This window comes from Parus major, chromosome 10, assembly GCF_001522545.3.
Source record: "Parus major isolate Abel chromosome 10, Parus_major1.1, whole genome shotgun sequence".
Taxonomy (NCBI): Eukaryota; Metazoa; Chordata; class Aves; order Passeriformes; family Paridae; genus Parus; species Parus major.
This window is the reverse complement of record NC_031779.1, coordinates 6,282,669-6,308,424: the sequence shown is the minus strand read 5'-3', so window position 1 is coordinate 6,308,424 and position 25,756 is coordinate 6,282,669. Positions and strand designations below refer to the sequence as shown.

Here is a 25,756-nt window from a genome sequence, read left to right as displayed (position 1 = left end):
AAGCAAGAACACCATGGTGCCAGATGACTTGGCCAGTTTTGACCCACAATCCATTCTCTTGTGAAGCATTTCAGTGCTCTGAGATGTGCCAGCTTTCTGTGCAGCCTTCTGCCAGCTCTTTGGCATCAAGAGCTTCTTAGCCTATCCCTACCACAACCCTGAGAAGTGAAAAGGAAAAAACCTGCTTTCACCATGAAATGAGTGCTTACAGTGAATGCAGAGTTGAGGAGAAAACAGAAGACTATTTTCCAACAGAGCTAGAGTAGAAGAGGTTAATAACAAGTTCAATCTTCTAACTAGAAAAAAATCATTAAGCAAAAAAACCCCAACTTTTTCTTTTTTCAGGTTTTGTACATCCTGGCAGAATGTTAAAATAATAATAAAGAGTAGAATAAAATAGCCATAAATCTAAAAGCCACATACAAAATCTTGTCATTTCATACCTTCTGACTACAATGTCTTATTCTAACTAGATGGCAGATGATTTTTAATGATATATACAACTCCAGATGCTCAAAGTAAGTTTTTTTTTTTTCCATTTAAGATGTACTACTACCTTCCACAAAGACATTCCTGAACACTTAATTTTTCTTCTTCTGATTACCAGTAAATAGTATGATCTGTTAAGCACTTAGGTTAACTACTTAATAATTACTGGATTTAGGCATCTTCGGCAAGGATGACATCAAACTTCCATTACAAATGATGAAAACTCAATTCTTTAACAGCTATAGAGATTTACTCAATAGTAGCAAAAACAATAATGTCAGAATAAAATTCAAATATAAGTAGATACAAAAAAAATCCTTATAATAAGTTTCATTTTCAGCACTCTGATGTTGTCCATGACAACTGTCATCACAATGTGATGAAAAAGAAATCAGGTTCTCCTCAATAACACAGTTTGCAATGGTCAGTCTGTTCAGCTGATAGGGCTTTGCAAAATTACAAACCACTTCACTTTTTGTTCTTAGTTGTATGGCCCTTCCAACATCATGAAGACAAATTAAGTGACCATGTTAATTTTCCAGAAGGTCTGAACAGAATTTTTCTGTATACTGTTGATCCGAAGAAATACTGATTTTGTATTTTACAGTATGACTCAGGGATACACTTGAAGCAAATATGATTTAAATAAAGTAAATATATCCTCATCCTTAAAGAAATGCTTCGTAAGTATCTTAATGTAAACAGCAATTTGCATCTTTCTAACCCTAAATTATAAAACATTTTGATCAAGACTGGTTTAGAAACTAAAATCATTCAACTTGTGTTTCAAGTCATGAATAGAAGACTGCCTTCCACTGGTCACCAGATCCACTGTAACAGACAAAAGCTGCCTTATAAAGTTGACAATATAATCCCCATTTACAAAACAACTTTTGTTTAACCACTGAAAAAGAACTCATTGAGATGCTAATCATATGTTGCATTGTGGTTTCTGAAAAGCTCTAAAAAGCATATTGTTTCAAAAGGCTGAAACATGGGTGACCAAAAAAATACCCAAATTAAAGCAAAGATGACTTTTTACCTCAGTCTCTCCAGAGATAGAAATGTGATCATTTTTGTTGCTTTTGTCCTACATAAGATAGTAGTGGTTTGACTCGATTTCATGAGAGCTAGCTTTAGATTAGAGCAGTAACAACAAATTAACAGCAAATCTACTACAAAACTTAGCTTTTTTGAGTTGCTGGGGTTTTTTTGGAGCTGCAATTTAATGCAAAAATAGGTCTCATGAATGACAAAAATAATTTAGCTTCAAAAGCACTCTTCAGAAAGAGACAGAAGCAGTTGTATACTCCAGATATTTCAGACAACAGAAATCCTAGAGGCATCTATGATGCCAATGACTGAAGTGACACTATACAATCAGAACACAGGCACATCAGACTGCACTGGCAGCAACCAACAGGAGTGATGTGTTTTTAAATAGTGCTGCTTAGACTTTGCTCCAGGATGGGCTATTTTCAACCCTGCTGAGCAAGCAGCAATGTTCACTCACTTGGTGATTTGGAAGCTATACTGTACTGCTGCTTTAATGTGGCTCACTGGAATAAATTTAGACCATCCCCTCTGACAATCTGATTTTGTTTCAAACTTACAGTTTTGATGCACTAGATTCAAGAGGAAAAACTATGTAAGCCAACATGCCAATACCTGAATAATTAAAAACACCCCAATATACCCTGCTCCCATTCACTTTAATAAGACATTAGTAAAAACCAATTTCAACATTACTTCTTCCTCTTCCCAAAGCGATCCATTTCCACTTCCAACAGAGATCACTCCTACAAAACAGCAATAGTAACTCTCATAAAATCAATTTATCTGCTTCTTTAAGGCACAGTTCTATTTCTGTCAGTATTCAATAACAGTGAAGAGTATTTTTAGTCACTCACTATTTACAGCATAAGGAACTGGGACATGAGACAAATCTTCTTGTCTCAGCCTTTGGAAACTGGGCACATCACTGCCTTATGTCTCTTACTTTCCTCCTCCCCCTCTTTTCAACAACAGGGTTAGTTAATAAATCCCTTTAAAAAGCTGACAGTGACTTATTTACACAAAGTCCTACATAAGTGGAAGTTCAACATTCCCACTATCAAGCAGTGAACTAAACTGTTCAGTGAGACCTCTAAGACGCAACACAAAACTTAGAAGTATTTGTGAATTATTCACAGAAATGTTATGAAATACGTATCTCACAGTTCCTTGCCAAACTTTTGAAACTTTTTTATTACTTTTCTCACACTACTCTCCTGCTACAGCAGCAAAGCCATTAATACTCCAACTGCAGCTAACAGGGAAAACTGTCTTCTCCCCTTTGAACTGACTCCCCCCTGCTGAACTGACCGGCAATGCTCTGTAGAGATGAAAACAAAGCTCATGCTGCAGCTTCTCTTTAAGAATCAAAACCACAGAATATTATCCCATAGAATTATTCTCAAGTATGGATCTTGTAAGCACCAGGAAAATATACACTTAGAAAACAAATACTGTTCACATATCCAGTAAATGCTTTTGTTCACAAGCTCTTTAACATTATGGAAATTCTATTTGCTTTTGGGTTAGTAATCATACTTACAGAATGAGATAACAGGAAGGACAAATGTATTTTGTAGCTCACAGCAATTTTAATATACTCAGAGACAGCACATATACTGCCACTGAAAGTAAAATACATAAAACCCACCCAAATTTGCTGAGTTTTTAATGGAGAGAGATCATTTCTCTTCACTGCATTCACACAAGAGAAGTAATCAAGGAGAGCAATATGCAATAACCCTGTTTTTTTCACTGGCTTACAGCACCAAGAAAAATTATAATATACAAAACCAAATCACAGTCAGAAATTTTCCTCATCTAACTTCCTATTCTTTGACACTTCTTTTCACAATGCAGTCTCATTATGACATACTTTGAAAATGACTTACACAGATATCATTATCAGACTGGTTCAAGTAATTTCTAGTGATCTAATCCAAGCCTCCTCATCCAATTCCAAATGAGATTTCAAACTCAAGTCTCCTAGGGCTTGCACAGTGGCCTGATGGGACATGTTTTTAAATGAAGTTATGGTTTAAATTGATTTTTAAGCAAGACCGACATCCTGAAGTTAGTTGTAAAGACACTTCGTTAGCTTCAATAACCTAAAGTTAGTCTTAATCTGACGCTGCAAACATCTACCTTTGATACTTCCTTGATCCTTGAAGGATTCAAACTTGGAATCACAATTTTGTTGCAGTACTTTTGAGGTTCAATAGAACTTAAGCATCAAACAAAACTTATTTGTATTGCATCTGAAGACAGATCATACATAAATATGCAGGCAAACTGCAGGAGAACTCTGGTGCATCAGTTCTGAAGATGTAGAAGTATTTCATGGTACTTTTTTATCCTTCCAAGCATTTGCAACTGAAGCTAGATTTCTGGGGATACACATGTCAAATTTCAATTCTCTGTACACTTCCACCAGCTGTTGTGTAAAATGGGACATACTGGGTGCCACCGCCTCTTCTTAGGAGCTCTCTGAAGGCACATGTGAGAGACACATGCAGACAAAGCTTTTATTTCACACAGATGTCACCATCATGAGATATAAGTAATCATTTAGTGACCTGGACTCTTCTCTTTTATTTACCAGATCACATGGAAGAGCAATCAGTATAAAACTTTTTAAAAATGTATTTTTCAAAGAAACATGTATTCATTGGGTAGGAAATGTACTGCTTTGCACACTTAAGCCTGACTGCTAAGGATTTCTTAAAATGGCAGAATTAAAGACTGACTTTGGTTTGCCATAAATCTCTCTCACACCATAACTCTATATAAATCATTTGAGGACAGCACAATTAGCAGTGTCATACACAAGCCAAAGTCTCATTTGATGCTCACAAATGGCATACAGGTCTTGACATTTAATAAAAAAAATATTTCATCTACAGCACGAAATGGAAGTACTCACTGATATCATCTTCATGATAAATGACAGAGTGGAATGGTAGGTTTCTGTCCTTTATGTATCTCTCTGCTGGTTCAATATAAAAGGTGCCACTGTGAGTTTGGATGAATCCTTCAAATTTTCCATCAATAACAGATCCATGAGTAAAACTTCCCTGCTCACCTGTTAAGGGACAAAGTGCATTTGGTTGTTTTATACCCTTCAAAAATCCTTTTTAAGACTAAGATTATTCATCACTCAGACAAACAGTTACAGCAAAATCACAGTCACTAAGTTCAGCAGCTTCCCAATCAGGTGCATATATGAAATGTTTAAAAAGTATATAATGAAGAATTCAACTCTGTATTTTAAAGCTGATACATACACAGCATGTAATTCTATAATCAAATCCTGTCCTTATACATCCATTCATACAATTAGAAATAATAAATAATAAAATTGGCGCATATACAGGAAAGCTTTCAAAGAAAGACTTCCCTACATTCAAGACATCCATTTTTCTCTTCAAGCATAATGCTCTTAAAATTGTAGCTAGGTTGAAACCTGGCATGGAGTGAATTTGTAATTGAAGCAGTCACAATCAGGAAAAGTACAACTGTCAAAGTTTAATCACTGACTGCTACAACATGCAGCATCCCAACAGCCTTTCTCATATAAAGGATGAAGATTACTCTGCTACAAGAATGTTTATATGCTCCTCCACTGAGGAAACTTCAGAATCACACTCTCAAAAAGCCTCCTGACCTACTCAAAGTAACTGGTCTACCTAGATGCATATGAAGCCCTGTGTTTATTACTTTTCAAAGTTCAAAATGCTCACTTCAAGAGTGCAGAACATGGCTTAGAAAGACCATCAGGAAAACAGAACAAACATAAAAAGGGGCAGAGTAAATCTTAATCCATTTCTACCTTCCATCTGCTTTTAATTCTGTAATACTTCTTCATTTTTAATCAATTTTATCTTTTGTATTTTCTAAAATCAGGTATATTACCCTTAATGATGGTAACTCTATATTGCTTTTATTGCTTTCAACTAAGAATGGTACCCGATTTCTTTTTTCTTCAATGCATACAATTTTTCTCTTTTTTTCTAAATGTATCAGACTTCTATGAAGAGTATGTTTATAAACAGATTTGAAATTCAAGTTTTATGGGTATAAGAATTATTACATTTAGATACTAGATATTACATACTCATTTAAGTGTGACTCATATAAAAGCAGATGGGAGTTTAAATGTGTTAGATGCATTATTAAAGTTTAACAATAATCTAATCATACAGACACTAATTTTCTCCATGCACTATTAGAAAATTCCTGTTTAAAATTGCTCTACTTTCATCCATTTTAAAGTGTTATACTTACCATAAATGTGTCCAGTGTAAATATGGGAGGTATCATAATCAATTACTTGGTTCGATATTTCTACTTTAAAGTCATCACTAAAAAGAGATGTATCTCTCTTCATTCGAAGGTTGAATTGTCTAAAATGAATAAAACAAGACAGTAAATTGGCTTTGAGCTTCAGCTACATGAGCACTAAATAAAGTACTGCAAAACAACATTTTTGTGCAATCAATTTGCAGACCTTGTAAAACTTATCTGTAGAAAATGTGCTTACTGAACAAGAATTAGACCAGAGCCTAGAAGGACTTTTAAAGCAAAATTCTTTAGATGTTTTTGATATAAATAGCTAAAATTACAAGATTTAAACCAGAAAACACATTAGACTTAAACACATAATTCTAAAATGTTGACTTGGACTATACACTTGTTCCCAGTTCTTCAGAAGGCACTTGGGTAGTTTAGGAAAAATGCAACTATTTCACTTCATAGCACTGTGAAGCAGAACAGATAAAAACAGCTTTCACTGATTTTACTTTCAGTGATGACACTTAAAATTTAAATAAGGTAAATTAAATGTAGGTGAGTTCATCAGTGTTTCAACTGAAACTCAAAAAATAAGATGGGAAACAACATCTAATAAAAATACTCAAATTGGTGGAGTCACATGAACAACTATGTAAACAGATCTATTCATTAAATCACTGGGTTCATTTGCAATATGATGTACTTTAATGCAAATCCTACTGCCAAACTTTATATGAAACAGCTTCCTTGTATGACAACAGGAATTTCCTAGAAGCAAGCAACATAACTGAAGTGTTTTAAAATACCTGACATTATATGAATTCATACCTGTGACAACCATTAGCTTGCTTCAGAATTTTATTTGGTATTCTCTTAAATTTTGTATAAACATTTGTGCAAATAAAGATCATGAAGTTCTTGAAACTTCAGCCATTCCAATTTTAGACTTGATTTTCTTCCTGTATTTTTCTTTCTCAGCACAATGATGAAATTGAAGGAATATTATAGTTATGTCACAAATTTGTTACACAAAATGTAACTCTTGGTAAGTTGAGTACATCTGGGTTTGAGTCTTCATCTAAAAACCATGATCCGCAGAGCTGACGTTCACAGTGAAAGTGAGGAGGCTACCAATAAAATAACCCAGGCAATTAAGAGCCACAGTGTAAAGTTGATTAAATCTAGTTACTTTTCACTAATGAGCTGAAGCATACACAAACTGCATCTTCAGTCTCCACCTGCACGTTAAGTATGACACCATAGCTATAAGTATTTTGAAACATTAAGATGTACATTAAGATGCAAACTTCAAGATCAAAAAAAAGCCATGCCTGCACTTAAAACCTGGGAAGGGCTGCAGTGACTCATCTTGACTATTCAGTAATGCAAATAGCATTTCACAATCAAACTATATTTACTATTACTGCCACAGTATTAATAAAGCTTCAAAGCAAGTCCCCTCCTCTGGCAATGTGTCACAGGTATCTGGCTATGAGGTTATGAAACTCTGAGATGCAGCTGGTAGATGGGGAAGGTTAAACTTCAGCAATTCCCTGGGACTCAGGCTTTGTGCCAAGCCAGCAGTGCTCCCACCACAGCTCCAGTATAGATGTATTTTATGAAGAAGATCCTCCTGTTACAAAGGAAGGAACAGTTCACTGTGCACCCAGATACTGGCATCACTGAAACAAGAAATGAGAATTATTGTTCTTCAAGTTTGTCATTTTATTACCTCTGCCACAACAGTCCTTTGGTAACCCAGAGGTTCATGAGGAAGAAGAAATAACATGAACAAGCAACCCAGAGACATATGGTAGGACTCAAGGCTACAAAATTACCCAACAAATTTTTCAAGGGTGGGGTAGTGGGCAGTGTGGAGACTTGAAGCCACTTATGTGGCTCTCCTGGCCAGAAGTTAAAAATGAACAGGTAGAAAGAAATTAAGACCAACACTGATGAGAATATGGCAAACTTCATTTAAGCACCTGAAAAAGTTATACTTGCTTTGAATGTAATACACTGTTCAGGGTGTTACACAGATGTGAGCTCCATTTTAAGCTGAGCTTTTTCTGTGACAGAGTTGTCCCACTTGAGGATGGATCAGACCCTCAGTGCATTTGAACTTAAGTTAAATGGCAATAGATGCTGGACCCATTAGAATCTCTCTTCCCTTCTCTAGTATTTAACAGAAGGTTTGTTACCTTTTCTCATGAAAGAAAGTTATTTGGAAGAAAATGCTCGCTCTGTACAGCATTTTTCTTTCAGAAGTGTATGCACCATTTCTTTAAAATCACATTTTTCTGGTTGTATTTCACCTGTGTTTCAAATAAACTGTGGAGAAGTTGTCTCTAACACTCAATTGCATCAGCAATATATAATAAAATATATGGCTTTGAAGTTACCAGTGAAAGAGAATGCAGGACTTCTGATGTATTAACTCCCATATGTATCAGCAGTGGGGAAAAAACCCAGGACCTGATCTCAGCCTGAAAGCTGTAATTTACCAAGTTTAGATTAATATAACCCCAAAACCACCAGGGATGGATGAGCCCTAGGCTTTCCACATTGCTACATAATAAACACTATAGATTCTAACCCACATTGCCGATTATCTATCTTTTAAAAAAATTAGCTCTATTTGCAGGATTAGAGAATTATTTCAAATACAAAAAAAACTCCACTGTGCTTCACACTAACAGTTCTCTATTTGATTTCTTAACTTAAACTATTAGATAACCTGACCATCTCTCAGCTATTTTTAAACCAGTCCTTTCTTAGTCATTCAAACACACTTGAGGAGAACAGGATTATCTGTCTGGCCTCTTCACCTTCTTAATGATGAAAAATTGACAAATATTCTTTTATTTCTCCCGCACCAAAGGAGGGAAGAGACACCTTGGGACTGTGGAGAGGAAAGGGGCTTGGGAGGGTGGTGGAGCATCTGTTCATCTCTACTTCCAATAATCAACAACTGCAGCACATCACCAAACTTCAAACATAAATTCTACTCTGGCTTAAATCCAATAACTTCATGATTCTTTTGAGGACAGGAGACTCCAGGGAAGTTAAACAAATCTGTCTATATCGTTACTGAATATGGTTTCTAAACTAGCCATAAAGGAGGAAAGAAAAAGCTTCAAATAAGCCTTTTGGCAATTACAATTTCTACAGCATGCACCAAATTCTCAGTGCAAACTACGTTATTCCTTAGTCTAGCAACGCACCAGGCAGAAGACTGATTTCAGAAAAATGCATATTTTATTTACATACTTTCTGTCCCACAGAAGACACTTCCTAGCAGTAGTGATCTCTAGAATATTTGTTACTGCTTCTGTCTTCCACAGATCTGAAAACTGATATGGTAAGAGAACACTACTCAGATACAATATGGTTGCCCATCTGGCTGTAGGCAGAATTTTGGTAAAACCTTTAATCTAGACACATATAAAATTACATAATCTGCTTTGATAATAAACTACGTGTTATATATTAATGGCAGTACCCAAAAGACTATCAAGAGGTAGATTTTTATTTCTCTTTAGCTTACCTCAGGGAGACTATGTCCAATTTGCAAGTAACACAGCAATTCAGTCATAATTAAAGAAAAATTATAGTTGAGAGCACCACACTAAGCTAAGACACAGTACTTTCCCATGGACTCAAGTTATGTTGATCCTACACTCTAATCAGAGCAAATACTTGAAAGAAACCAGAAAACAAGACATGTTTATATACTGACAACATTTGGCAAAGGGTATATAAAGGCTTACATGCAAGAGTTAATGCCAAATCTATTATTCCATCTCCTTTCAATTCCAGTTACCTTCTAAGATTTCACCATGATGCAATGTCCAATATATTGGGTCACTCATACCAGGTCTGCAGACTTCCACAAAACTGCAGAAAAAGCTGTTATCTGGCATACAAAAAGGGCACTTGGTGCTTTCCCCTTTCTGCCTTTCCTCAGTCAAATTGCTGTTACTGGTGACAAGCTCACAGAATCATTAAATGACCAGAGGAGATTGTGGAGAAAAGAGAAAGGGGAATGTGGAGCTGGAGGAGTTACTCCACAGCTGAAAGAAGTGGCTGGGGAAAGGAAACTGAAGGGAATGAGTTGGCAGCAATATGTAATATGAATTCAGTACAAGGAGAGTCCATTTTTAGGTTCACAGTATTTTCTTCCCAGTAGGAATCAGAAAAATCCTCACAGCCATGGCTCCATCAGCCTCCTCACAAGTCAGCATCTAGAAAATACTGTTCTGCTTGAGGTGCAAGTCTTTTATCCTTACTTTTCCTGCCTAAGAACTGAAAGACTCTCTTCTTGGAGAAATGGAAGCGAGTTCTATAAATGGATGGGGATAATAACTTGAGCTCTTCTTTCTAACTGCTTCCATGAGGCATTCCACAATCTACACAGTTCCCACAAGACTGTCAGACTCATTCCAGCTCTGAACTATAGTAAATAGAAGGCAGCTTAGCAACCTAATACTGGATTTTACTACCCACAATTCTACAGAACCATCACAATTTTTTTTCATTGTTTTAACTTACTATTAAACCCATATAATATACTTGATCATTTAACTGATAATTCCCACAGTCCTGTTACTTACACTAAAGAAAACTTATCTTTGAAGCAGCACATGATACAGTCTCCAGGTTCATCACCTCTCTTTGATCCACCTAGATGCACACACAATCATCCCCTAGTACATACTTATGTAAATTCCAATCTCCACAGTATTTCAACACTCAGCCATCCCAGCTAGAATGCTTGCAACTAATATTTGCTTTCCATTAACACCTCTATGATAACACTTGTGGCTATTCAGATGTCCTTCCTGACCTTCAGAAGTCAGACTTGCTAAACTTGGTATTCTAGAACACTACAATGAGGATGCAGCCTCCATTCCAATTGCCATTGATTATTCTTGATATACATAGCTTCAAACACAAGCTAGCTCAGATAACAGAAACCATCCAAGTAGGATTACAAGAAGCCACATGTCGGCTAATTTACACTCTAAGAATGTATCTCTGTCCTGAAGAAGACAGTGTACAGATTTGAAAGAGAAAAGCCTTTACTCAAGGTTGACTTTGTTCTCCCTTTCAGTAAAACTTCTTTGGGAAGTTCAGTATAGAGTTGACTACCTGGTTTCCTGTTTAGCAAAAATAACCTTCCCATTTGTATTTACATAAAGTTGACTAGTTGTATGCAATGCCATGTTCTAACAAAAACAAGATGCCAAAAAACCAGAAAACAGGTAAAGACGTGATAGAATAAAATCACAAGCAAAGTTACTGCATGAATTCAAACTATGAAAGTAGTTAGGAAAGAAACTTTCTTAGTTAAACAAGAAAAGACATAGAAGATAAATCCACTAGCTGATAATATGAGCACAGAGCTATGGCTATGTCTACTATGTCTACTAAAGTTTGCTGGCCAGGGAGTAGAGCTGTAAACCATTAATACCAATTTAAGCAGAACAGTGGAAACTGCACTGGCTGGGCTGTCCCACCAGTTCAACACCATTGTAGCAGGTGTCTCCCAGACAAAACCAAGTCAAACATCAAATGCCTTTTTCCCTGACGGCTACACATAATCCAGCTAACTGTATTTAAAGTCAAAAAAATGCAAAACATGTAACCCATAGATTCAGCCTCTCAAATTTTTTAACTTCATGTCAGTTAAAAAATGTGTAAGAGCTCAGGACACTGCTTCCCAATTCTCTGCAAGACAAAACTGCTTTACCTACACGCATCAGCATAAGGTGGGTTTGGTTTTGGTTTTTTGGCAAAACAGGTGTAGGAAGTCACACCTGATTCACAAGCATCTTGTCTGACAAGATACCTGTCAAGGTTTACAATTTAAAAGGCACAATAGATAAGGAATGACTGGAGAATTGCCACAGAGCAGTGAATAATACTCAAAAGACTCAGTAAAAACTAAAGACCTTTTTTTTTTTTTTTTCAAATTTACAACAGCCTAAAATGAGTTGCAGTAAGTGAATCTTGTAAAAAACTCCACTCAGTAAAATTCTCACAAAGCCAATGTGTAGGTTCTATTTGATGACTGCTAAACCATCCTACTTAAGAAGCTCAGCTGTTTAGGGGTGTGTTTAAGTGCACATGGAACTGAAAAAGACACAACACAGATCTTCAGATTAGTCCAGTAATACTGAATCTGCTTTTTGCTCTGACAAGCTCACAAGAACATAGAAGACAAACCCATTTCATGAATTGAGCACTGTGATGTATGCACAATTTAAAAAGTACTTAAATTAAATGCCATAAAAAGAACATCTAGTGCAATAAAAACCTTAAGTTGACAATATGAAGTCCTCTTTAACGCAAGAGTAACTAGCTCAGTTACTTCAGTCCATCTCAGCATGGCAGCATGCTCAGAACGCCACTTTCTTAAAATTCAGCTTATCAAGTATTACTTCTCTGCAGGTATCTGCCTTTGTTTTCATAACCTACTCAAATATGGCCAACAATTATCTTGTTTAAACACATCTACCAGCTCTGAATAATGAGGGCAATATGAAGGATTACAGATTACTACAGAATCAAGAATTTAAAAAAACCCCTCAGACTTAATTAAGAATTGAAATTTTGTGGTCCATAGTTTTTCCTGTAAGGACCATGTACACACCATAGATTCCTACAAACATGTCTGAACAACTTACATTATTTCTCAAAAAATAAAATTTTAGGTAAAATCTACAGAAAACCATAAAATATCTGAAAGAAATTCTCAACATATCTTTAATTTAATAATAAGCAGGTGCTATCATGTGTTCAAGTGCCACTTGAAAATTCAACTGTTCACTCAAGTTGTGTGGGCACCTTTCCCAAGCAAGCCATCAACTAATCTAGGAGTAGTGAAAGTGGGTGTAGATGGACAATTAACAGGATCAAGCAAGGAATTAGAAAGCACAAGTTACTAGTAATGTATTAAATAAAAAGTTGACTGAAAATAGAGTTAAACAATACACCAACATACTTTTTCCCTTCTGAATGCATCAGCATCTCAGGAATTCCCAGTTTCGTCACTAGGTAAAGAAGTACAGTTAGAATATCATCAATGTTTTTTAAGCTCTGTCCTCAAATTCACTATGAAGTATTCAGCACATTTCTGACATTCTACAGTGGATAAGAATTCAGGTCAAGATATTCTATGATTAATATATTGCAAATGTTTATACTGAAAAAGGGAAGAAAACTTTCCAGTTTCTCTGCAAGGGAAGACATGTGTCCAGTTAGTGAACAAGTGCAAGTGCACATTTTGTGATCAGGTGAAATCTGTGTATAAAATCCAATGTCAGTTTAAGTGATGTCCCAACTTCCTTTCTGAAGCTCCTGACATTACCTTGACATGCAAAAGGAAGTTACTCTATTTAAAATGCTTCACTGTATCTCAAGCCAATGCCAAAGGCATTGTTCTTCTTTGAATCAATCCAAGTATTTTGGGGAGTGTGTCTGTGCTATGTTTTGCTTTTTAGGGAGAAGGGCTGTGGGGTCAGTTCAAAAACTGTTTTGTATTAACCAAGTTCCTGGTATTAATACTGTGCATTGTGTGAGCCTTCCCTAATCTCAAAGGGCACCTTAAATTAACTCACACTAGAACACTCAATATGAACTGAAAGTTGGAAGAGCTCTGATACACAACCAGGATCATTTCAAACCTTCATATTCCTTCCAAGATGAAGAGTTATAGAAATAAGCACATTCTGCACCACTGGGGAAGCAATAATGCCAATTAATCTAATACACCGTTTATTATTAAAAAGAATTAACAAGGATTTGTAGCTAAGTTTCAGCTATTTTAATTATCCTACCAAGTTAGTATTTCAGCATTGAATAGTGTGGCAGGCTCAGTCTAGTTCACTGCATTTACCATAACAAGCTGTATTTTATATTACCAAACAACAAAATTTTGAAAAATTTCTATTCTGAGCAGTATATTGTGTGGCATCTAACTTTCAGATGAAAGTTAAACAGAGAAGGTTTCTCAGTGATGGTATACTATAAATTCATTTGCAGAATTACCAAGTTTGGTGTGAAAAAACATAGCTTTGGGCTTAATTCCATCATTTCAGTATCTATTTCATTATTAAACTATTAGCCCATAGTTAAATGGTCCCTTTACCTTGCTATAAAGATGTAATATTTAAACTGTGTTTTTATTTTTTTCTTTTTCAACAGAAGGGTACTATGAGATACAGTTCTTAAATCCAAACAGCCTACTGAAAAGAACAGATGCTACTTACACAATCCTAAAATACTGGTAGCTGCCAGCCGTTTTCTGGACAATGAAACTGTAAGTTTGATGAATGCTTATCTGGCATATGTCAGCACTGCCACTGAAAAGGCTGGTACTCCATCCTCCCTCTCACCACTGCTGCTTAGTTCTGCACTCTCTCTTCTTACAGCAAATTTGCCTCTACACTGAACAGAAGAACCAATTAACCTCACTGAAAATAAGCAGCCAAAGCATTTTCCCATCTTGACTGGCCACGTGAGCAGCAGGTGCTTCCTTTGGCACACACCGAAAGATTAAGTTTAGAAGTTCCAACTGGTCACAGAGACACAGCCTAAGAACTGCTGTGGCCCAGCTTCACTGGCTGCTGCCAGCAGAGAACAGCAGTAAATATTAGGACAGCTTTTCCATTGTTTCCTGGCTACAAAACGCAGCCATTTCATCAGAATCCAAATCAAAATACAAGACTGTCATTTCAATCCTCATAAGTAGAAGTTGCTTACTATATTTATTAGATTAAAGGGATGCAAGTTGGACAGCTGTGTGCCAATAAACCACCACACCTGGACAAACCCTAAGGGACCATCTGGTAAAAGGCCATTCAAAAAAGATCAGGTACAAATTTTCAGAATCTCAGCTCTCTTACTGACTGAATGCCTTTAAGTTTCACCACCTTTCACAGCACTTTAAAAGTCCACGGGCTACATCTAAATAGTTCAAGTGTTTTACAAAAGCTTTATTCCCTACCCTCACACAAACTAACTCAAATACTTGATAGAAAGTTTTTACTTTTGTCCTTCCCAGTGATGACATAAATCACTTAGTTATTCACAATAAACCAGCTGCAACTGCAAAAAGCCAATCCTATTTATACAGCTTCTCAAACTGCTACACACCTTCAAAGCAAACAAACAAACTTTGTGAAGCAAACCCCAATTCACTTGATCCTTCCTAATTCATATTTAAAGCAAAATGAAAATATTTTGTAAGAAAACATCCAAAATGATTAACAGGAGCTTTGGACTAAATTTACATCCTGTCAACTACCCTCTCTTTGTCAGGAAGTGTTAGATGTGCCACAGGAAACTACCAAAATCCTAAATTATGGACCAGTTTGACCTTACAGTCAGTTTCCAATCAGCCTCCTCAGTTAATGATGGATTTGTGCCTCAAAACATAGGGATTAGGGATCAATTCCACATATAAACACCAACATTTTTCTTCATGATTAACAGTAGGTGTTATCAAAATATTTATAAACCTGATTGACTTAAAGTCTGGTCTTTCTCTGTGAAGTAAGAGAGGAAATTTTTTTTAGACGTCATTATCCTACGTGCAACTACCATTTTTACAGGATAAGGATTTTCAACCCACCCTCACACCACAAAGAGAGCTCAGAGGCTAAGCTAGCAGCTCTCTTACAGAAGAGATTATTATGGGATCTTTACTAATGACAAGATGAACCTGCTCAAGTGGCCTGAAATGTGGCCTGCTCCCATAAAGAATGGTCTCATCCTTCTTCTATCACACCTACAAATCACACTGATTTTTTTTTCCAAATAATTTTTAGACAGATGCTATTCCTTGCATGGCTTTAACACTAGCAGTGTTAGCACAAGGATGATGCTGGGAATGTGCTCAGGCCTGTTTCTCTCTGCAGCAGTGCACACTTCAGTAAGTCTAAATTATCCACCAGCCTGCAGCTAAGAAGTGGCAGCATTAGACTCAACTTCACTGTCTGGAAATCTTGCTGGAGATTTAAAAGTAGAGAGCTTTACACTGTGAGGAACCTCTGAAGCATTCTACTATGCAGTCTTGTTTATTGGAACAATTTAATAGGGAAAACTAGAGACTGCCAGTGACAGCAGAGACAGCAGCACTATGACTCTTCTTTAAACAACTAATTTCCTTGGACTAAAAAGCACACTTGAAAATATGGTTTTAAGGACAGAACTTCAAATTCAGGATTTGGGTTGTAGTTCTAAAGCATTTAGAATTAGTATTGTATTTAGAAGTACAACCCTAATGATGACCTGGGAACATGCACTGATATTCAGTCTTTACATCATAAACCACCAGGAACAACACTTCATTCCCTGAAGAAATGACAACCTGGCACAAAAACAAAACAATATCCCAAACAGATTCAGGAGACTTGGGTTTACATTTTTTTTGTTAAACTTCTTTTTTATCTGTGTATGTCTAACAATTGTTTATCAGGTTCCAAGTACTTAAATTGTAACTGAAATAACAAGAAATACAAGGGCATTACACATTTCTGAAATATATTAAGAGAATGGTGCTTCAAATGAGGGAGTCATAGAAACTAAGGTACAGGTACAAATACTTTAACTTTCTTCCTGTTTCTCCTAGGTCATACAAAAAGCAGGCAATTCTAAATTGCAGTGAGATCTTCCTAAGTGAAAACCTACAAATTATACTTCAGTTGGTCACACTGAATACCTAACTTCTGTTTTGGATCTTATGTGTTAAATGCAAGGCAAAGCATGTCTTGTAACAGTAACCATCTTTCCCCATGTCAAATAATTTCTGTATTTCACAATAGCACAAAAAATCAGACAACACCAATACACACAAAACAGAACATTTTTTGGCCTATTTTGCAGTTTTGTATGCAATCTGAAATATTACTTTGTCTCAAATCTCCTCATGCAGTTTGGCACAATTCTTGAAAAAAAACCAAAACTACAAAGAAAAAACCAAACAAACCTATATGCAACACAAAAATGCATTATAAGCTCATAATCAACTACCATTTTGTTTCGAGTATGATTCCATTATTTAAGCCTCAAAGTTTATTAATAGTTACCATCATATGTTTGAAGAAGTGCTTGCAAGTAACAATTTCATACCTCAACTGGACATGAGAGAAAATACTTCATAGAAACTGTAAACAGTGGAATGTAGTGTATTCTAGCTAATGCTCCTCTGGTGGTTGTATTTAATCCTTTACATTTCACTACAATTAAAACACACATGAATAAAATATTTAAAGCAAATACCTTTAGAATATCACTAACCTTCCGTGAGCATGAAAATCAAGGCGCAAGAACTGCTCTTCATGCGACACTGCTCTTTTGGCACGCTGGTGTTTTTGGTGTAACAAATCCACATCGTAGGACAGTCCTTCATAGTGTCTAATGTACTTATTTAGAGGATTTCCATATTGGGCTGAAAAACAGAGACAAGGTTATAGCCATACTACCAGGCATGGCAAAGCAGTTAGTAACAAGGACCCAAATTCCACATTATATCCATTTTAACTTATTTTTTCCTTTGTACACATCAAATTCATTCTATTCCAGTCCCACAGACACCACACACACAAGCTACAAATGTATCAGATGGACCTTGGAAAGCATCTTCCACTTGAACTTCAATCAAAACAAGAATAGTTCATTTACTCCAAAACCACCCCACAATACAAACTACATCACTGTCAACAGGAATGCTTGAGAGATGTTTCAGAAAGGCACTCCTGATTCAAAATAAGTGCAACAGCTGATTATCCTTTTTCAGGTTCCCTGAAATTGTGCTTCCAGCTTCACTCTGCAGTCATGACACCACGGTATCTACTCAGAATGTTTGTATTCTATATATGAAATATCCAGGGAAATTAAAAGCAAATCATGCCATCTAGCAACACATTTTGTATCACATGGAATGTTCTACCACATGGAAAAGTTTTATTAAAATGTGTCTCCAGAGATACAGATTCAGTTCAGTCTATTTTGCACAATTCCTTCTAGGGTAATATTTATGACTCATGTTAATATGAGTTCATGGCAGAAAATGGTGAAGATTTTGACCCTCCTATCCTGATGCAGAAAGAGACAATAATCACTAAAAAAACCCCAAACTACAACTTGTGGAGAAAAACAGAACTCTGAATTATGCAAGAAGAAAAATTAGTATCTCATCATCAATTTAACTTCAGACCAACCAAAATGTGAATTCTCAGGGACTACATGTGATATTTTTCTTCAGATAGCTAAAAGGATGACCAAATAAACTAATACTTCCAAATGCATTGCTTGCATTTATCAGCCATGTGCACAAGATGATATTGCTGTATCTGTTTAAACTTCAATTAATGCTGTACTGCAGAGAAATCACATTTGAATTTCCTCACAATACTGTAGGCTTCTGCAAATGTTGACTCTTCATTGTTACCTGCAAATACAGGCTAATAAAAAAACTTCATTCTAATTTCCTCTCACTCTTAGTCTCAAAATACATGTCCATTCTCATTCAGCTTTGCAGAAAGAAAAGAGTCTTAAAATGTTTAAAATGTGTGGTTTGAGAAAGTCTACTTTAATTCTAATCCCAGTAAGACACAGGAGCACTACAAAGTTTCAGTAACTAACAGGAGTTCTGAGGATGCAGGATGTTGTCTGTATCTGTTGTTTCTCTCATCATTTCAACATAATCATTCCAAAATGAACCATAACACCTCCTATAACCCAAGAACTTCTATAAACCAAACCAGATTGGCCTGAGACCACGCACAAGATACATGTGCCTGACTACAGATACATGCTATCCAATTCCAGGTGTATGACCCAGAAGTGTCAACACTAAAGAAAATAACCTTTAAAATTAACTGAGATAGGCTAAAACTTAAAAATTTTAATTGTTAAAAGAACCTGAATCTAGAATACAATATTAATAACTCACTTCAAGAACTTAATCAAAACTAGAGAGTAAGTACACTGCAGAGAATGTGTAAATTTCTGTGCTTCAGAATAATCTTTAAATTTTCTGGGGTAAGAAGCTTTTAACAATGTACTCCATAAATTGTTACAGACCGTTTTTCTTCTCAGTACTGAAAGATAAGGCTTTGAACAGCTTCAGGCACCCAGAAAAAAAATTTTGAAGTGTGACAACTTACTGAAGACCCAGTAACACTTGGCACTCGATCCAGGTCTCATGACCACGTGAAAAGATGAGAGACAGCATTTAACTGAGTCACAAAGAATAGTTTTTAAGTGCTAATTACTGTGACAAGACAGCAAAGACCACTGACATTAGAAGTTTTATAACTGTTTTCTCTGCTACGGAAAAGCAGAGAGGGTTTTAAGGAAAAATCTTTCTTAAAAAAAAATTAATACACTTGGTATGATCACACAGGGAAACACCACTTTCTTTTCCCTTTCTCCAAAACATAAAGAACTCCTTATGTTTTAAGTACTCTCACAGCAAACACTTAACACAAACACTCCTGTTGCTCTCTTCTTGCTTAAGCAGAGCAGCTACATATCACCTAGAGCATTATAGCTTCTCCAAAAAGGGCTTTAAGGCTTCAAAATAAACAGTTTCACTTCCAGAAGCCTCTGCATTCTACAGAAGCTATCAACATTGCTACAGCATTCGAAGTCTGCAACTGATCACACTCTCCTTCTAATCAAACCAGCTACCTATTATCTTCTTCACAAAGGCAGCTTAATAAAAAACAAAGTAACTCAACCTTGGTAACACAAGAATCTATAGAGGATTCTGAGGCAAAAATTTATTAATCTGGAAAGAAAACTTGACTGAGGTGCATGAGGCAGGACGAACTGCTGGCTCCAGTTTCTGTAATTAGGAGACTGCATCAAAAAGGAAGAAGTCTATCACAGAATCTAGAAGAATCACCCCAAGAAATCATTATGATAACACATACCAGAGCCCAACCTCTGTTACAAACTACTGCTGTTATTTTCTGTAAATGAAGAACTCGGGGTTTGGGTTTTTTTAACAAAGATTGCCTGACAAAGATCTTTTCAATTAAGGATACAATCAGGAAGCCTGCAGTAAGAAACACCGAGCCATAAATACCTAAATGTAGTTTATGGGAACTGCTGTACAAATTCCATGTGTCATGTTGCCATCAACTAAACAAAGGCAGCGTGATGCCTTTCCAGGCAATCTGGTGGAATAAAACAACATTACACTTCACCTAAACACTAAGCTAGGAGACAGAAACCCTTTAGGGTACTGACATCAGAGACTGACAAGGGGAAGGAGTTTGAACTTGACACTATAGTCTTCTGAAGACTTGCTAAACTAGATGTGGCATTTCCTATGACAAATTCCTTGCAGGAATGAAGCTTTACTCTCACATGCTTAGAACCAAATACCCGGAAGGACTTTAAACAGAATCCAGCAGAGCATTTAGGCAAATGTCTCAGTGTGGCAGTCCTCGTGAAAGATGTTTTGTGTATGCGGATACACAACTCTTCAGGATCCCCAGAGAGCTGTGAAGTATCCACAGTTGTTGTTATTGTGAACAAACAAATCCCACTGGACAGGTATGGAGTCTGAGACATGTACTCTCACCTTCTAACCAGCATTATGCAAAAGCTAAATTGGATCATCCATGTGATTTTAGCTGTAAGCTCCCTGGCACAAGGAGAACAAATACATGTAACCATTGCTTGCTGGTATGTGCTAAGTGATTCCCCGGTAAGTAATTTCCCCAGAGAAAACCATGAAGAGCTTCTCTCCCCCCAGACAAACCCTTCCAGTCTGCAGGAGAGAAGCGGCACCTGCAGCAGATGAAATGAGCAAAGGAATTCTTCAGCCACCTGGAAATGAAGAAGTCCACGGGATCAGATGGGATGCCTCCAGGAGTGCTGAGGGGGCTGTCTGACACCCATTTCATGGCTTCCATCACCCTTCTGAAAAGTTACTGTTATAGAGGGGAGTTCCTGACAAATGTCATCCCCATCTTCAAGGAGGAAGGCCTGAAGAATTACAGGCTGCTCAGACTAATCTCAGTGTCTGTGAATATTCTGGATAAAATTTTTATGGAAGATAGCTCCATGCACAAAAAAAATGACTACTAATAAACAGTGCTGAAAGTTTATGCATGTAAATATAAATATCTATTAATTTTATACACATTATTGTCAAAGAGAATAACAGTTAACTTCCCATAAGAGGATAAATCAAGCATGCACTGTTCTAAAAGATGAAGCTTGCATTAAACCACTCAGCTTAAGATTTGCATGACAAATGCAAATAGTTCAAGCACAACTCAAGTTTGTTAGTGGGGTGGAAAAAAAGCACAGATAGAATATCAGAAATTGCTCAGAAGCCAAGCTAACTCACCAGACAAGTCTTATTACAGCATCATCACTACTTTGCAGATTTAAGATGCCAGGATGTGATAAACATCTTGTAGAGAATTATTATTATCATTTTAATTAAGATAATCAAAGCAACTTTTGCCTCAAGTTGTTTTCTACATAGAATTTATCTATCTTACAAAACACTCCCTTTACATGGGACATTGAAGAACATACACTGCATTCTGATTTAGCAAGCCAGAAATTCTACCATATACCTCCTGACTTGGATTTCTCCAAATAATTTATTCAGGCTGTTGTTTCAAAACTGCCAGCAGAAGGGCAGGCCCTGCCCTTTTACATCTACACTGTTTCCATTCTTCCCTTGCACTGGCACTAGGTTCAGCTGAAAAAATATTCCCTCTCTTCTGGTCAAGTGAGTTTTAGGTGAAAGAAAAACATGTAATCAAGAAGTCAAGTCAGGATCATTTCCCTTCACTCAGGCCTCAGTTTAGGGCACGGTCAGACAGAACAGCAACACCAGTGCAAGCAGATGTCTGCTTTTTATTGACCCTCTTCCTCTCTACCCTGTGAAAGTCCCAGTTCTTCTTCCCCATCAGGCCTGGGTTTGCTCAATAAAGCAACTCCAGTTACACATCTGGCAGGAACTGATTGATTTTTTTTTCCTTTGGATTGACTTCTCATGCCAGGAGGAGAGGTGGGAGTGCATGGCTGGGGCAGGACCATCAGACAGCAGTAACTCAGTACAGTGGCTCTGCCATACTGCAAAAACGAACCTTTGGATCCTCTAAACATATAAACAAACTGCAGTCTGAGGGTTTTGGGCAACAGTATTTCAAAACAACAACCTAAACACCTGATTTTATTTATTTTTAATTACCATAGGCATTTCTGAAACAACCATCTGACAGCTGTCTTGACTAGACACTGTCTCAACCATAATGTTTTTATTTTAAACTTCAAACAAATGCTAGAGGCTGAGTGCTGCCATATTTATGAAGGCTACTGTTCTTCTCAATTTAAAGCAAGAACACAACTAAAACACTCAGATGCTGATAGTTCAAAAATACCTTCCCACAACTCCCCCATGTGTCCAGAAAAAAAGCAGAATTTCTCCCATGTTCACTGGGAAATAGGCAGTTCAATATCCAGCAGCGCAAGACACTAAGATACAACTTGGAAGTCCTAGCAATATAAAAAGAGCATGTTGTACCAGTGACAACAAACTAGTTATCCCAGATTTGCAATGATATTCAGCATTTGATCAGCCTAGCTAAAGCATGGACACTCTTGTTAAATCCAAGCTTGTCAGAGGCCTCAGTAGTTCTTTGTGTTTGCTATTGCCCTTTCCCCTTTTTTTTTTTAATGGCTCTTAGGTAGGAGGTTAAATTAGTTATTTCCATTCCTCTACTAACATCACTATGTATGGATAATTAAGTACTCATTAATATACCAGTATGCATCTTCATCACATGCAGCAAAGCATGCTACAAAAAGCTGCCAATAATATTACCCAACTTAAATACCACTTCACACACATCAAAATTCATGACAGCACCAGTAAGTAGATTCCTTAAGCCAAGCAATTCCAGAGGTATTGGGGAAAATGCTGAGATTCACTTTAATACAAAAGTATTCTTAAAAGTCAAGGTATGTACACCTTATGTCAAGTGGACACCATATACCAGATACTAAATTCTAGGTTTCCCTAATTACTAACAGAAAGAGAACAAAATAAATGGTGTGGCTTTTCCTTCTTCTACTATTCAAACAATAGTCAAACTGACCTGCTGGACCACTGGTTTTATGAAGGTAATATTTACATAGTGGAAGCAAAGAAAGAACAAGAGCACACTAGAAGTGATCTTATACCAGAACCTGATCAAAAATATTTCTGGGCCCGTTTGGCCAAACTTCTGATAATGTCTGCTTTAACCACACAGACATAACCTACCAAAAGCTATGAAGCAGCCCAAAATAGACACTGCAATACATTTCACCAGTGCAGCAGCACTACTGGTTGCTTTTGATTGCATTCCCCTCACAAAATTTTAAGAACAATATAAACCACAACAGAAAATATATTTTTTTAAACAAAACAAAGAGATTTCACTAAACCTCAAATAAACCATCCAAATTATGCTGTACCATTTTTTAAAAGTTGATTTTGTGATTCATACTTAGCTGTGAGCTAATGTTACAGTTGGTTCTGTTAATCTATACCTTAATATCTAAACACTATTACCATAGAGTATGTAGAGTGCCTGCACAGTGCACCGGCACAAAGTCTTGTACGATTCTGAAAGAGTTCAAACTCAAGTATCCTGTAAAAATACTCCAATCTTAGACCAAACATACAAATCCCTAATTATTTTTAAAGTGCAGATTAATGAAATTTCCAAAATTATTACTGTTTAATACCTATGTGGCTTAAAACCAGACAACTTTACAGATAAAAGTAACTTAGCTTCAAGATCTGTGTAAAATTAATGATACCAGATGCAGTACACATGAAAATGAAATATAAATTGTTGGACTCTTTTCAGTTCTTTCCAGTTTGCACTGCTCTCACACTAACTTCTTTAAAAATCATGAACTTTCCCTGTCCACAGATATTAATGATATTATCAGATATTATGCCTGCTCAGAAGAAAAAATATACAAAATCCTATTTTTCAATAAATAAAAACATTTACAGTACATAAGAAATTCTAGAAATGTGAATGCAAAATAGACCCTCCTAAACTTAAAAGGCTGTTTGTAATTTAACATAGAACTATGGCGAATCTTTCACAATTACATTCAAACTTTTACCAAAAAAACTTCTACTGGATATTTTAGAGATGTGTATTGGCATTATCACTAGATTTCTATCCAGCATTATTAATCTTTCTTTAAAGATTTACTTGCACTGCTACACACCAAAGACATGCACTTCTGCCACCTGCTAGTGAGGTGCCCAGAAACATTGAAGGTGCCCATTCTCCTCTCAAAAAAGAAATAACAAGAATTTCTGAAATACATTTCACAAACTTTCTTCTATATATCTAGAGACTGTACTTTACATGTTTACTACGATTTTTAAGACACAACTGCCTGCCTGGAATTAAACAGTGAAAACAACCCTCACAACTGGTTAATGAATTATTTTGAGTTAGTTCTGTGCCAGCACCATTTAGTTCAGAAAACAAAGAGACCTTGAAAATATGCCAACAATTAAGTGTGAAGTATATCTACAGCTTACAAGAATTTACTACGAAAAACCTAAATTTTTTTGTGTATCCCACTCCTAATCATATAAATAATAGGATAATTTCTGACCATGAAAATCACCCTGCTTTTTATCTCACAGCTTAGCCAGAAGAACAACCTACTTAAGTTTCCCATAGTTTGACGTTACTTTTTGAGAATGTGTGAAACACCAGCATTTAGCGCTAGCTTCTTTGTTAATAAACCTACATATCGATGCACACAGAGGCAGAGCCCAGATAAATCGGAGAGGTGCCAAATGAAACAGAGGAAACAAGTCTCTATCAGCTGTTCCACCCACACTTCTCTAGAAACACCCTCCCAAGTCCACCCTTCCCGAAACCCTTTTTCTGTACAAAGTCGAAACTATTTTCTCTGTCATGACTTGATCAATTAAACATTACCAGGTGCAGTGGAGAAACCGCCCAGTTCCTAATGCCGAGGAACAACTCCTAACGGGAGCCGATACAGTTACATGTCTCCATAAACACAGGCGAGTTTTGCCCCGACCTGGGAGAGGCGAGCCCCTCCTGGAAGTCACGGTCACACTTAGGGAAGAACCCGGGCTCGTCTTTTATTTCCTTAAGCTGAACTTTCCGCCTGCCCGTCCTTCCTGGTTTCGGGGAGAGAGAAGCGGCGCCGAGGGCGAGGGGAAGGAAGAGAGAAGCGGCCACCGGGACCGGGCGGGAAGTCCCGAGGGACGGAAGCGGAGCCGAGAGGGGAAAACAAACACAGCCGAGCGAAGAGAGAAAGACCCGAGGAGGAAGAAGAGCGGAGAGCAACTGACCCGGTCCTCGGCGGGGAAAGTCCCGGGGAAGGGGCAGGGGCACCAGGCCGGCCCCGGGCGGCGGGGGAGAGGCCCGGGCGGGCTGAAGCGGCGGGCGGAGCGGGGAGCCCGCCTGGTGGCCCAGCCGCGGCCCTGAGGCCGGGGCGCTCCGGAGAGCGGGGCCCGCCGCCCCCGGCCCCGAGCGGCGGAGACAGGAGAGGAAGGGAGAGAGAGAGAGAGGGAAGAAAGAGGGAGGGAGGAAGGGAGACGACCCTAAACCAGGGCCCCGCGAGGCCAGGCGGCTCCTCACCTCCAGCGCCCGCCGCGCAGGAGCACAGCAGGATTATCGTCCCCGCCAGATCCATCTCCGCCGGGCGCAGGCCCCGCCGCCGCCGCCTACCCACGGCACATCCGCCCCAGACCGGCGCCGGGCGGGATGGGGAGGGGCGAGCTGGGCGCCTCCCTCCGCTTTGTCCGCCGCCGCTCCGGAGGTCTGTTCCCGCCCACGGAACGGCCGCGGATCGGCCGGGCTCGGCGGCTCTCCCGGCAGCGCTG

General features: G+C 37.6%; 1 protein-coding gene across 2 annotated transcripts in view; it reads right to left on the bottom strand.

Annotated features, from left to right (window-relative positions):
* Positions 1-25,750, bottom strand: part of ADAM10 (ADAM metallopeptidase domain 10) — a 41,718-nt gene extending 15,968 nt beyond the window's left edge. The window contains exons 1-4 of one of the 2 annotated variants that reach the window (XM_015638610.1): positions 25,512-25,750; positions 17,137-17,287; positions 5,827-5,945; positions 4,466-4,624 (exon numbers count right to left, since the gene is read on the bottom strand). In XM_015638610.1, coding sequence (XP_015494096.1) covers positions 4,466-4,624; positions 5,827-5,945; positions 17,137-17,287; positions 25,512-25,566 — 484 coding nt within the window. In that variant the 5' untranslated portion in view covers positions 25,567-25,750. Of the gene's footprint in view, positions 1-4,465; positions 4,625-5,826; positions 5,946-6,660; positions 6,764-17,136; positions 17,288-25,511 lie in introns of those variants that run through there. The other variant, XM_033517017.1, reaches the window with a different exon arrangement.
* Between the last annotated feature and the right edge of the window lie 6 nt (positions 25,751-25,756).